At 41.4% G+C, this 14,134-nt stretch overlaps 1 protein-coding gene across 4 annotated transcripts in view; it reads left to right on the forward strand.

Annotated features, from left to right (window-relative positions):
* The window catches only part of PCBD2 (pterin-4 alpha-carbinolamine dehydratase 2), a 52,316-nt gene that overhangs the window by 13,699 nt on the left and 24,483 nt on the right, over window positions 1-14,134 (forward strand). Inside the window, exon 3 of one of the 4 annotated variants that reach the window (XM_063085840.1) lies at window positions 1,569-1,811. The exons of the other annotated variants lie outside the window; for them this stretch is intronic. Within the exon in view, the coding sequence (XP_062941910.1) occupies window positions 1,569-1,727 (159 nt within the window). The 3' untranslated portion in view covers window positions 1,728-1,811. Of the gene's footprint in view, window positions 1-1,568; window positions 1,812-14,134 lie in introns of those variants that run through there. 4 annotated transcript variants of the gene reach the window in all.

Consider the following 14,134-nt stretch of genomic DNA (forward strand, 5'->3'; position numbering starts at 1 on the left):
CCTCATATGTTTTGAAGGTAGAGTAATCAAGACTTGATTGGATGTGGGGAAAGGGAATGGTCAAGGACGACCCAGATGTTTGGTTCAAGCTGTAGGTTGAAGGGTGGTGCCATTCACTGAGCTGGGGAAGACAGGGTATGAGGTAGTGGGTAGGGGATTAAGAATCCTCTCTGGGGCATGTCAGGTTCGAGGTACTTATTAGTTGTCCAAACAGAGATATCAGGTTAGCAGGTGGATATATAAGATTGGAGTTCAGGCTGGAGATATTAGTTTGAGAGTTGTCAGAAGGGATAGTTGTAGGGCAAGAGAGGACAGGTTCGAGCAGGCAGTGGGGGTGCAGGGATGGTATGTCCATTGTAATAAGAGAGAAGGAAGAATATATGAGTATAGATGCAGGTAGGTTGGTACGTTCATCCTGGAAAGAGGCAGTAAATCTCTTTTGTTTGCTTCTGTTTTTTTAGTGAGGTCATCATTTGAGAGCGAGTGGGGATGGGTGGGTGTTGGAGATCAAGGGAGAGAGGAGGAGTGAAATGGTCATCTTGGAGACTAAGACAGTGAACTAGGGAAGTGTGGCTGGTTGGCTGGGCAGTTCTCAGTGTCACTAGAGATTTATGGTCACACATTTAAAGTGAAGATTTTGTATGTTTTGTCCAGCCATGTTCAGCTACTTGGGCACAGGCTTGGAGTAGGTGCAGAGTTGGGCTTAACAAAGGATGAACTTTTGCCAGATGAGTGCCATGGAGAGACAAGGGACATAAGGGTGTGTGCAAGGGAAGGATTAAACATTAGCCATGGGAGTCTAGGAGGGCGAGGAAAGTGCATTTGTGACGGGGGAGATGGATAGTAAAGGGCTGGGAGTGTCATCTGATATACAGATGCTCCTCTACTTACCATGGGGTTATGTTCCCATGAACCCATTGTAACTTGAAAATATCCTAAGTGGAAAATGCATTTAATACACTTAACCTACTGAACATCATAGCTTAGCCTAGCCTGCCTTAAATGTATTCAGAACACTTACATAAGCCTGGAGTTGGGCAAAATCATTCAGCACAATGCCTATTTTATGATAAAGTGTGGAATATCTCATGCAATTTATTGACTATTGTACTGAAAGTGAAAAACAGAACAGTTGTATGGGGACTCGAGGTATGGCTTCTATTGTGTATTTACTGCTTTGACACCATCCTGAAGTTAAAAAATCGTTAAGTTGAAGGGCCAGCCTGTGGCTCACTTGGGAGAGTGTGGCGCTGATAACACCAAGGCCGCGGGTTCAGATCCCTATATAGGGGTGGCCGGTTCTCTCATTTGGAAGAGCGTGGTGCTGACAACACCAAGTCAAGGGTTAAAATCCCCTTACCAGTCATCTTTTATGAAAAAAAAAAAAAAGTCGAGCCATTGTAAGTTGGGGACTGTCCATAATCTTTTTGGAGGGCAATTGGGCAGTGCCAAATTCACATACCCATTGTCCTAACCTAGAAATGTATCTTCTAGATGTAGCTCTGCCATTTGGATACGTGAGGATGTCCATTAAAACCCTATGGGCATGTAATTTTTGTTATGAGCAGGCATTTCCACGTGTAAGTGTGAACCATGGTAAGATCACATCTCCTTTGCTGCAGCCCTACCCTCAGCAGGAGATAAGGAGGGCCTGCTGCGCTCCATATGCTCATGGCAACGACAGCATCTCTCCTGGCCTCAGCTCTGCAAACTGGAGGAAGACATAGAACGATGACACCGGATGTTACATGTTTTAATTTCGATGAATGTAGGGATTAAAAAATATGTTCTGTCTCTTTTGCTCAATAGGTTATGAACATTTTTCAGTTTTTTATATAGTCTTTTCATTTTACTTACAATAAAATCTTCAGAAGTATGATTACAATTGGTTGGGCGTTACAGTTTTTAAGTGGTTTGCTTTTGTAATGTTCATATGATGGAATCACAAGTTTGCATTAGTCTTCATCTCTTTTACTGGTACGAAAAGTGAACTGTACATTTTAGGAACATTTTCAGTGACCGTGAATGAAAAACCTATTTCTTAAAGCTTTGGGTTATCCCAGGTTTTACTATAGTAATATATAGCCAGCAAAATACATTTGAACTTCTTTTCTCTGAGAGATTTTATTCCAAGATATGGTTAGTTCCAAATAATCCAAATTCATTTGATAGCTCAGAAGGGTACAAATACTAGAAGACTGTAAATGTAAAAACTCCCAAGAGATTCTGATAGTGTAGGTAGATGAAGTAGCCATAGGTGTTGGTTGCTATTTGCCCACTGTCTGTACCCTTGGTGGTGGTGCACGGGCTCTGCAATGCGACATGGATTGGTGGGTAGTGCAGTGGTGACAGAGGGTGATACTCTGTGAGCAGACAGCATGACAATGCCAGGACTCGAGGCAGGGAGTTTCTGCACCTCAGAGGGTTTGGACTCAGGGTGGGGCTAGTGTTTGTAAAAGAGTTTTGCTCTTTTTCTGTTCATGTAGACGTAAGGAAGGAAAGGTCCATAAGTGACATATAAATTTATTCCTAGGAATTTGGCAACTGTAGGGCATCTGCATTGAAAGAACAATGCCAGTTAGAAATGTGGATGTGAGTGTCCCGTGAAGATAGATTTTGTTAAGCATTTCTATGTATGGGGGTAAATGGGACACTTAGAAAATCAGAGATTTTAAGCTATAGGAATAGGGGCAGGTGACGGTTTGGAACCCAGGAAACAGCTACCTCAGATGCCAGCAGGTGGAGCCCTCCAGGGCAGGAGCCTAGACTGGCCAGGTGGCAACACAACCCCTCAGAGAAAGGCTGTCCTCATTCTCTCACTCCTGGATACCTGGGGCCACCTTTGTTCAGCATGGAAACAAGCTCAGTGTCAGGAATAGGGAAGCAGCAGTGGCTGGGCCTCTGATTTGGTTTGGTACCTTTAAGGTGGATAAAGAATTCTGAGTGGAGGATATAAGCAGCTTCCAGTCGGGAAAGGAGAGCATGTTGATTCAGGAGAAAGAGACCAGACTTTGTGAGAAAGAGCTGTAGTTCCCTGCATTCGTGGAGGAGCTCCTGTGCTTTGCTTCCTTAGGTGGCCTACCCAATAGGACATTCAATGACGTTAGATTGAATTAGAGGGCCTGGCCGATACTCAGCCGGTTTTGACTTACAAAAATGGTATTTTAACATGGCTCAATCTAATAGCTTGTCAAAATGTAGTATCTTTTGTAGGGCAAGGTTCAAGCTTTATTTGTTCTATATCGTGTTCATGACTTTTACATTTTAGTTGTTGTAACTGCTGCTATTGAAAGACTTCTGGAGCGGGCGTGAGGAGCAACCTTCTGAATGGCCTAGGCATGGTGGCGATGGTGGTCTGCGCATCTAGCAGGGGTAGTGCCATAAGTGACTCGGGTTTGTAAAATGTTTCTCTTCCTTTGCCCAGAGGGACTTGCTGTAGAGCAGTTGAAAGTTACTGTGCTGACTGACTTTATAAAAATGTTTTATTGAGGAATTTGATAATAGGCTTATGGTTAACATTTTGAAGCACTTAGTGAAGTCAAAGGCTTGATAATACCAGAGGAAAGACAACTGTTACTGAAAGTCTTCACAGTCCTCTGGAGGTCTCAACAGCTCTCATGGATGAATTTGTTTAGTTTTATTGTTATGCTCATCAAAATTATGAGTCAGTAATGCATCTGAGCACCTTGAAAGACTGTCTTCCACCCGTTGAGGGTAGGGAAGCACTGCCAGAGAGGATGTTCCCCAGTCTTGGGCATCATATAGGTTAGAAAGTAACATTTTGATTTTAAAATGTAGACTAATGTTTGTGTGACTGGGACCAGGTTAAGTGAGAACTTGTATGGTTATCATATACAGTAGCTTGCACTTAACACATGCCTACTATGGGTTTTGTACCCACAGCAGTCTAGAAACCTGAGAAAGTGTCTGTAGTTTTCATTGGAATGGAGAGTAGAGACACTCAAATTTTAGCAAACTCGACCTAAAATTTGAGAAGCTAATAAAAATATGTGTGATATTCGTGTTGGTATTCACTCTGGAGTTCTTCCTGGAGATCCAGGAGCGCCCTGGGGAGGAACATGTTGATGTTGTCAAGTGGTAGCTGGAACATCAGTGTTGGTGTCAACCGGAGTATGGAAATTGGAGCCTCAAACGTTATCATTTGGAGTTTTGCTTCTACTGTTTGTGTTGTTCAATAGGTGTAGACTTGACGTGTATTTGTAAAAACACATGCAATAGATAGACGAGAAATTTAAAACAGGTGTCAACAATGCAAATATGACACCGCTCTACAGTGTGAAAACACTGTGGTCATGACACCATCCTTTAATAAAAATGGACTTTTAACTGCATCAGTTTTTCTTAGTTGTGTAGTAAATCTTCTGTTTACAGAACTTAGCCTGGGTATTTTGTAAAAGTCAAACAGCCAAGAAATATAATTTCCTCAACAGTCTTTGTCTTGCCCTTTTACAGATGGCGTAAAATCAGGTGTGTAAAAAAATAAAAAAGCAGTTTGAGCTGACGTGAAAGGTATTTCAGATTTATGCTTTGCAGATGATATTGGTATGATTAATGCATTCATTGCTTTTTTTATTGCTTTTCACAGATAATGTACGTGATGCATGGAAAATGTTGTGGGCTTAAATCTTTGCCAGGTTTAGACTGTGAATATCAACAGATGTTATCATATAAGTACCATAATTATTATAAAATAAAAAATTTGTCATGAAATGCATTGACATAAATTTCATTTATGTAAATTGCTTTCATTAGTATAAAACCTTAGCGTAGCTGTTAGGGTTGTGGAGCACTTTAAATGAGATTAACTTGGTATAAAGTGGTCGCAAATGGGTTGCTTTAAATTTAACTGACAAGAAAATAACACTCAAGAGTTAGGAAATTACCATGGCATTTGTTTTCAGCCTGCATTGCTGGTACCGCTTAAATAAGCTGAATATGAATTAATAACAATGGACTGCTGGCTCAATAATTGCAGAAAATAATTGAAAGGGGACCTTAAATAATAAAACTATTTTGGTCTTGCTCTTTTCTTGTTCTGTTTCTGTTTTTCTTTGGTATGCCTGCCCACTGCTTCCATGTGGTCATTATCATTAGTGTTAAGGTTTGCACAGCAAGAGTTTTTTCAAGAGAGCCATGAGATGGAAACTCACATTCAGATATTTCAGAATATGGATGTTGGGTGCCCAATGGAGCAGCCGTATTATCTAGTCAGCTCTTCTAGCAGCAGATACAGTGCTGTACTCACATTGCTGTGGCTGGGCAGTGGCCATTTGCTGTCTGCCCTCAGGAAGGATTCAGTCCAAAGGTGTGGACAGGTGGGTGAGGTTCTTCTTCCTTCGCTCTTAGCTCTGTGTTCTGTTCTTTTTTCTACATCCTTTTAAACAAAACAAAGCAGTCACATCCTCTCTTCTTAAGATAGGAGATTCTCAGTTTCCATGGGTTCAGGACATACCTGAACAGTTTTCATGGGTTTCAGGACACACCTCTGGGTTTCAAGCTGCTCCCAAAGGTCTCAGGCCCCTCCTCTAGGCCCTGTCCTACAGGAGAGTTACTGTTGCTTATTGGACCTATTTTCAGAACCAACACAGGGAAATTGAGACCTTGGGGGTCTGACTTATGCAAATCCGGTGGCTGAGCATGCTCAGTAGAAAAGGGGTTATAGAACCCTAATAGCTGAGCATGTTCAATTAAGTGGAATGACCTTCCACTAGATGCGCTAAATAGCACAGAATATTCTTGAATATGTTTGGTGCATGTGATAGGATTTGACCAATGAACATGCCCTAAAAGGAGATCAACTGATTATGTGCAAAGACTATGTTATGTAACTGGGAACCAACCCCTTAGCTAAATATTCATTAGATATCATGACTATGTATTAAATAACAAAAGTATAAAAGTGGAATCCTGGCAGAAGTGGGGTTGTTGCTTACTTTCCTGGGGCCAACCTGCACTTCACCAGCTGAGGTGTGTATGCTTTCTTTTTGTATTAAATTTACTTTCAGCAAATAGCCACTCACTCTCTTGAGCGAGCCTGCACTTCGTGCTAAACTTTAAGTATGTGTTTCTAATTGCTAAACTTTAAGTATGTATTTCTTACGTTTGTATTAAATGTGGCACGGGCCCCGCTTGGTCTCTGGAGCTAGGCCACACTCTGTCTGTGAAATCTTTATCTCTTATTCGTTACATTAAACCTGCTCTCACTTTCCTATGACTCTGCTCTCGAATTCTTTCATCTGGTCAAGAACCTGGTAAAAGGACAGGGAGGTTGAAGTCAGCTATTGGGTCTCCCCAGACCCTCTCCTCTGGTATCATCTTGTGTTGCAGATGATTTACTATCATATTGATCTAGGCTAGAATGGGGACATTTTGATCTATTCAGTGAATTCCATAGAAGGACACTGAACCAGACTGAGATCATGGGATTACTTGTGGTCATATTGGCTTATGTCACAGTAAGTGCCAGACTCACATTCCTGGTTCCTATAGCAACATTTTTGAATCTTGCTATAATATAGACAGGTTATTTTTGTTTGTTTTTGCTTTTTTTAGGAGATATCTTGTTTTCCAAGGACTAACTGTTGGATTACTTTTCTCCCTTAAATGGGTTTCACCATACTTCCCTGAGAAAGGAAATATTCACCAACTGAAACAAACAAACTTGTACATGTTTGGGAGTAACCCAGGTATCACTGTTGAGCAATCAAAAGTCATTTTTTTGTTTCATTAAAATCAAACCTATCAAAACAGCAAATGCTGCTAATGAATCTGTTTGCTCTCAGCCAACACGGCAGGATTGTGGCCTTTACCATATCATTCATCAAACTGACTTCAAATTCCCTGTCTGCCATTGCAGCCCTGGCTGTGAACATGCACCAGGTGCCTGGAGCAGCCGGGGTTGGGCTGGGCCAGGAGCCACATGGTCTGGCTCTGTTGGGATCGGTGAGCACAGCGAGATGTTTGAGCTGGCAACCACTGAGGACCTAGCACCACTCCAGGCCCAAACTGCAAAAGGAAGAAGATGCAATAGAAGTACATGTTTCCCTTTCTCCCCAAAAGAGCTCCCTGTTTTGTTGGGGAGGTGGCACATCTGAATTGTACAAGGCAGTTGATTTTTCTATATTTTAATCAGGCACTAACATGTGAAGGACTAGTAAGCCACAGGAGGTGTATTCCAGAATGGCTTCCTGGAGAAGGGGAGTTTTGAGTTGGTCCTTGAAGATCTGATAGGGTGTTGTTGAGGGAAGAAGCTGAGGGAGGGGTAAGCAGGTGGCGTAGGTCAGGGACAGGGAGAGGACACATCTTGTTTGCAGTGTGTTGGGGAAATGACCCTAAGATTGGCTCAGTGAGCTGGGCTACAGATTGGCAGGGAGGGTCCTTGTGGTATACTCTCCCCTGGGCTTAGTGTTGTCTCAAGTTTAAGGTTTCTGAAAGCAGACTCATGTTTTTCTGTCTTTCATCCAGCTTGCCTATGTCTCTCAGCAGCAGTCTACCATCCTCTCAAGCACCCAGACCTGAAATTGAAGAATTATCTTGGTGATCAGTCACTAAGAGCTGGTCGATCATTTTTTAGTGTCTTTCATCAGGACTGTGCTGCTGGTCTGGGTGTGCTTACCTTTCTCCTAGAGTTCCGGTAGAAGCTTTCTGATCGCCTGTCATCTTTAGGCTCTCTCTGCTCCCACTGGCCTGCATGCACTTTGTTGTGACCAAGGTGGTTTCTGTTCAGAAAATCCCAGTGCCTTTCTGTTATATCTTATAGGACATACCTCATCTTCTCAGAGGTTTTCAAAGCTGCCTGCAGTCCATCCCTAACCCTACCTCTCGTGACCCCTCTGCAAGAAGCCTCTTTACTCAGAGATTAGAACTGTAAGGTACCCGAGAGGTCACCCAGTCATCCCCAACTGAAGAAGTGGAGAAACCAAGGCTCAGGCAGGGGGAATACCTTGACCAATGCACAAAAAATTAGTGGCCATGACGGAACTGAAGCCAAGACCCCCAGCATCTCAGTTCAATTCTTTTCTACCTTTTTTCAAGCTATTCATCTCCCACCTATGCCCCATTCCTACCCTATCCTGCCCCCATCTGTCCACATCCTATCCACTTCTAGAAAGTTTTCCCTGATTTTTATGTACTCGGCAATAATAAACAGTTATTGAGCACTTACTGTAGGTTAGGCACTGTGCTAGACACTGAGTGCAGCAGTTAACAAAGCAGATATTGTTCCCATCTTCATGGGCCTTATAGTGGGAGAGGGAGAGCATAAGCAGAGAAAAACATGAATATACAATTACAAATTATAGTGAGTGCCGTGAAGGAAAATCCTAATAGCTAATGCTTAATGAACACCTAAATTATGGGCCAGGCACTGTGGTAAGGACATTACCTGTATTTATTCATTTAATCCTTATAAAACCCTGTGAGGTAGATATTTCCTTCATTTTACAGATGAGGAAACTGAGGCTTAGACTAAGTGACTTGCCCAAGGTTCCACAGCTAGCAAACACAGAGTCAGGATATGACTCCAGGCAGTCCGTACATGAGCCGGCAGAGGTACTGCCACTGTAGCAGAAAAGGGTGCTGTGAGAGAGGACAATGAGAAGGCCTAGTTGTATTTGAGGAGAACGGCCAGGGAAGGCTTATGTAAGCGAGTGATCAGCTGATGCATTTTTCATAAAAGACCAATAATAGGGTGTAGAGGATGGAGTGGAGGTGGCCAAAGTCAAATCAGGAAGAACACGAGCGGGCCCATTGCCGGGGTGGACACATCAGGAGATCATGGAGTGGGCCAGTGACAGGAGAAGCAGAGAATAGAGGTTGGAGCTACACTAGGAGTTTACATGAGCAGCAATCAGTGGTGGCACACATACCTCTTATAGAAAATGGAAATATGAAGAGAATACCCATTTCTCTGACTAGGGAGAAGTGGTGATGGGAAGAAGAGCAGAGGGTGTTAAGAGTGACTCCCAGATTTCAGGCTTGGAGGAACTAGATAGTTGGAAGTGACATTTACTGAGTTGGGGAAATGTGGGAGAGCAACAGGATTGGGGCGCAGGGATCAAGATTTCTGGTTTGGACACTTAATGTGAGTTGTGAGAGATCCAAATATCAACTCCAAGAAGGTAGTTTTATTTCTGTTACAAATTCAGAGGCGAAGTCTGGATTGTAGATCACTGGAGAGCCGGAGGTGTGGATGGAAAAAAGCTAAGGTACGAGATGAGATCACTCAGGGAGAAATTACCGAGTGAGAAGAGAAGAGGGCTCAGGACTCAGTCCATTTAAGGGTTGGATAGAAGAGGAGGAGCTGGTCAAAGACTGAGAAAGACTTGTCAGAGAAGTATGAAGAAAATCAGGTCATTGTCATATCAAAGAATCCAAGAGAAGATGATGTCTTAAAAGGAGGGAGGGATCAATTCTGCTGACCCAAGTAAGGTGAGTCTAAAGGATGATCGCTGGATTAAGCAGCAAGGAGGTTTTGGTGGGTGGGGGCGCAGGCCTGGAGGGGAAGTGGAGCTCATATGCTTTCTCAGACATTAGTCTGTTGTCTGTCCTTTCCATTCAGAATTCAGTCTTTGGGTTATTTGTGGTGTTCTTTCAGCCTTGTTTTGATATTGAACCTGTGAATCTTAGAGCTTTGATATTGAACCTATGAATGCTAGAGCTAGAAAGGATGGGGCAAATGAGGCCCAGGGACGAAGTGGTTTTCCCAGGGTGACAATGAACCTGTGACAAGATTAGGATGAGACTAAGTACAGTTTAGATCGTGGAACAGGGTAATGTGTCTCACCTTCGTCTCTCCTGCATATAAGCAGCTTGAGGACAGGGACTGGACTATGTTTGTGTACGTGTCCCACAGTACCCAGCCCAGTGTTACCTAGGTGTATTCTGAATACATGAGATTCCTTGATTTGTTTCACTGTAGGTGATCCTAGTCAGCACCCTTAGCCCCAGGGGAACATACTGTTTTTCATCTTTTTGTTTCCTACAAAAACCCTTTCTCACTACAGACTTTTCCTCCCTTTCATCTCCCTACTCCTAGACACCAATGTTTCCTAACAGTGACCAGCTTATCTGACTGCTAAGTTGTTGTGTCTGATGGGATGAGAGAAGGTGGTCTGTAGTATGATGGGGCACTTCCCAGAATGACAAAAGCATTGATTGTGCCTTTGTTCTGCATGCAGCTTTGAAGCATCAGAGAAGGAAATAGGCCGCTTGTGGCATCTAGTCAATTGCCTCCAATAATGAGAGACTGAGGCTGGCACTCACTCAGTATGTTGGCACCATAGCTTCAGCTACCCACAACCACAACCACAGTCTGTTGTGAATATTGGTGTCCTGAGGGCCCATGACAGATTCTTCCAAGACTCCACAAAGCACACTGGGAGGCTGGATAGAAGGTAAACAGGCCTGTTTACCTTCTATCCATTAGGCACTCATTTCAGTTTCAATACAATTCTTTTTTTGTTTGTTTTTTTGTTTTTTTGTGACAGGTAAGGGGATCGTCACCCTTGGCTTGGTGTCGTTCACACCGCACTCAGCTACTGAGCGCACCAGCCATCCCTATATAGGATCTGAACCTACGGCCTCGGTGCTCCCAGCGCCGCACTCTCCCGAGTGAGCCACGGGGTTGGCCACAATACAATTCTTTTAATCTCAGATCCTTTCTTTTCCTTTCCTGTGACCACTGGTATAGCACTCTTGCCTGATTTTTCCTTTAAAAAAAAAATCATTAGAGCGCTGCCTTGTAACACCAAGGTCAAGGGTTCAGATCCCAGTACCAGCTAGTACCCCTGCCAAAAAAAAAAAAAAAAAAAAAAAAATCACAACTTGGTGGTGATCTGTATAGAAAAGTTAAAAATATATTGGATATATTTTTTAGGAATTATTTTTAGAAATCTTGATGTAAGGGCCGGCCCCGTGGCGCACTCGGGAGAGTGCAGCGCTTGGGAGTGCAGTGGTATTTTGTGAACTAATGAATGTTTGATTGTCTACTAAATGATAGTAGCTCATTATTAGGTGACCTATGAAACAACATAGATTGTGTCATTGAAGCTTCCCAGCAGCCTTGTAAGATTAGGTGTTAGTATCCCTGTGTTGCTAATGGTGAAAAAGTCAGAGAAGTTAAGGAGCTTGCTCAGACTTGTAGAGGAAACGGGCAGTGGGGCCATCTTTCTAAGCCTAGGCATTTCATCCTACGGTGACCTCTCTTCTCTTAACACAAGTCTATATTTTGAAGAGTTGTAAAATAACTCAGGATGTGGACTGCAGTTTTGTTTGAGAATGTTTTAGATCTTTGAATGAACAACTCTACTGTTCAAAATTGGGTCTATTTCTTTGTTCTATTTAGGAAAAAAATGTTTATTTTGGTGTGCTTAAAGGTTCTATATTCTTTGTATATTTTCAAGAAAAAGGTAGCCAGCTACTTACAGGAATTTGACCTATAAATTGTTACATGGTTCCCTATGTCCTGCCCTGAAAACATTAGTTTATACTACTCAATTGATCAATTATCAGTCCTAAATCTATTACAGATTGGAGGTCAACTTCTATCTGGAGGGGGAAGTCACTTCCAGATAGGTCTGCAAAAAGCAGCTGAAAACTTTACTGGGAGAATTTTAAGTCTGCATAGTGAAGATAAACATGTCCTTCATTGAGAGACCCCAGCTTTGTAAGCCACTGACCATATAGCTGTAGATACAGATGTGTAGAAGAGAGGGCCGTTGTAATTCCTAGTGTCCTAAGGAAAGATTCTGTTATGTAAGCTTGAGGGTGAGTGTCTTCCATCTTTCTATTTGTTTAAAACTGCAAACTTTAAATAGAGGGTTTAACATTTGTGGTTACTCATACCCCACGGAGATTAGCCAGGCCTCTCACTCTTACAGCAATGATGCCACCATGTTATCTTTGTGTGTTCAGCTTGTTAATAAATGTAATGTTTTGGTTTTTTTCTGTTTGCATAATATGTTTTATAATTTGGAAAACAGAGAAGTATAAAGAAGAAAAATAAGCCTGTAATTCTGCCCACTTAAAACATAATGTGTGAATGTATATTTGTGTGAGTGTGTATGTATATTATATGTATTTATATATATTTGGGGTCACGTTGTAGATACTTTTTGGTCAGCTGCTCTTTTCATTTCATGTGTAGTGACCATTTTTTCCATGTCAGTAAAATATTTTACCTCATGATTTTTTTTTTACAGTTAATATTGACTAAGATATCTCATGATTTTTAATGGTGGGATATATACAGTATTCCATTGAACAGAAAGGCCGTATTTAATTTAGCCAATGCCTTTATGCAGTATCCTTCTTCACAGATGAGACTTTGAGCCTCTCTTTTCTAAAAGCTCCATAATAATGCTGTCAGTTCAATGCAGAAGTATCAGGGAGCCATACCAGGTCCTTCTTGTTGGAGATACTCAGGATCTTGATGCCTGTTGAGATCAGGCATCAATCCAGTCACTTGTTAAAAAGTTAATTGAAATCACCTAAATAGAACTGATCTGTTGAAGGTGAAAAATCGAGCTGTTCACGTTACTTGAGAAGGCCTGAGGAAAACGTTACAGGCTTTGTAGCTGCATTCTCACAGCTTAGTGCAATGGTGTAGGAAATATTTTCATAGAAATGTTTCTCTTTTAGAGATTTTTTTTTTCCAGATAAAGAATGCTTGTTTAATTCAGGAAGAGTTATTTCATAGGAAATTAAATTTTTGTAAATCCTCTATCACATTTCTACACTTGCCAGTTCTGTGGCAAATGATGGCTTTTGAATGGTTCAGGAGGGTTTTTTTAAAAGCAAACAATTCTATATTTTATACATGTTCATCTTTTTATTTTTTAATTGGATAGGTAAGAGACAGTGTTTTCCCTTTGTATTTGTGTATGGGTGATATTGCTGGTTCTCAAACTCAGAGTGGTAATTACATATAGTAATTAAAAAAAAAAAATTCACTTGGTGAGAATGTTTTCTTGGGCGTAGAATGACTCCAAAGAACTTTAAAAACATAGGCAGCGATGTTGGCCAGGCCAGGCTAGAGAGTTGCTGCTGCTTAGAGATTAGTAATTGTTACATTTTGGTTTGGTATGCTTGGTGGTGTCTAATCATGTCGAGTGCTTGGGAATCATGAAAGCATTTTCTTTTCAAGTCTTAGTGCATCATTTTTTCCGACATTGATCAAAGGTTGGAAAACTAGTATTATATACGTAGCCAGGGTATTCATAACTGTCTTACATTCTTAATCTTTTGGCTATTTGGTTGAAATATATCTATGCCTCTTAAATATTGAAAGCATAATATCCTTTAACCTACAACTGCAGAGTTAAAATGAATTTTATGTGAAATATTTAGTTGTGGACCACATCTTCAGCTTTTTATATGCCACAGTGGTCTTGTTTTTTTCCCCTTCCATTGTCTGATAGTGAGGTCATTTTCAGTCCTCTGAGAAATTCTATTCCCAGCCAGATGCGGCTCATATATTAAAAGTAGCACCTGTGGCTAATATCACAGCAGCTTACCATAAATTTACATGGTAACTAGGATTATATCTGTCAAGACTGTTAAAAAACATCTAGATTTAATTTGATTTCCAGTATTGTAGAAGCTATCCAACGTTTTGCTTCATAACTATATTTTAAAAGTTAAAAATCACTCCATTGTTAAGTTTTATGGCACTCCTAGTGCCCATTAAGTTGATTTGTTCAATGGAGGTCAGAGTAAAGCAACTTGGCTACATTAAGATCGGAAACCAACCCATTTGTGACAAATTTAGTCCTTTCGTGTGAATCTTCTCAATGTCTCTGCACTGATTGGATTCAGGTGTAGCTTATGTCAGTAGCATTTAACCTCAAAAGAATGAGCAATGTGATTGGGTTGTTGTAAATTATGTAGCATTTTGCCTTTGCTTGTTTAAGTGTAACTGTTGACTCTGCTGCCCATGCCTGACTGCTCCACTGCATCCGCCTATACACAAGTAGTTTGGTTTTAAAAAGACATCTCAGAAAATTGGGGTACAAGCCCTTTTCCCTTTCCCTCCTTTATGTGACCCTTCCTAAACTGCTTTATTCCCCATTATCCTTTGAGTCATCTTCCACATGTTATGATTTGCACCTGCAGT

Source organism: Cynocephalus volans, chromosome 2 (genome assembly GCF_027409185.1).
Source record: "Cynocephalus volans isolate mCynVol1 chromosome 2, mCynVol1.pri, whole genome shotgun sequence".
NCBI classification, from domain to species: domain Eukaryota; kingdom Metazoa; phylum Chordata; class Mammalia; order Dermoptera; family Cynocephalidae; genus Cynocephalus; species Cynocephalus volans.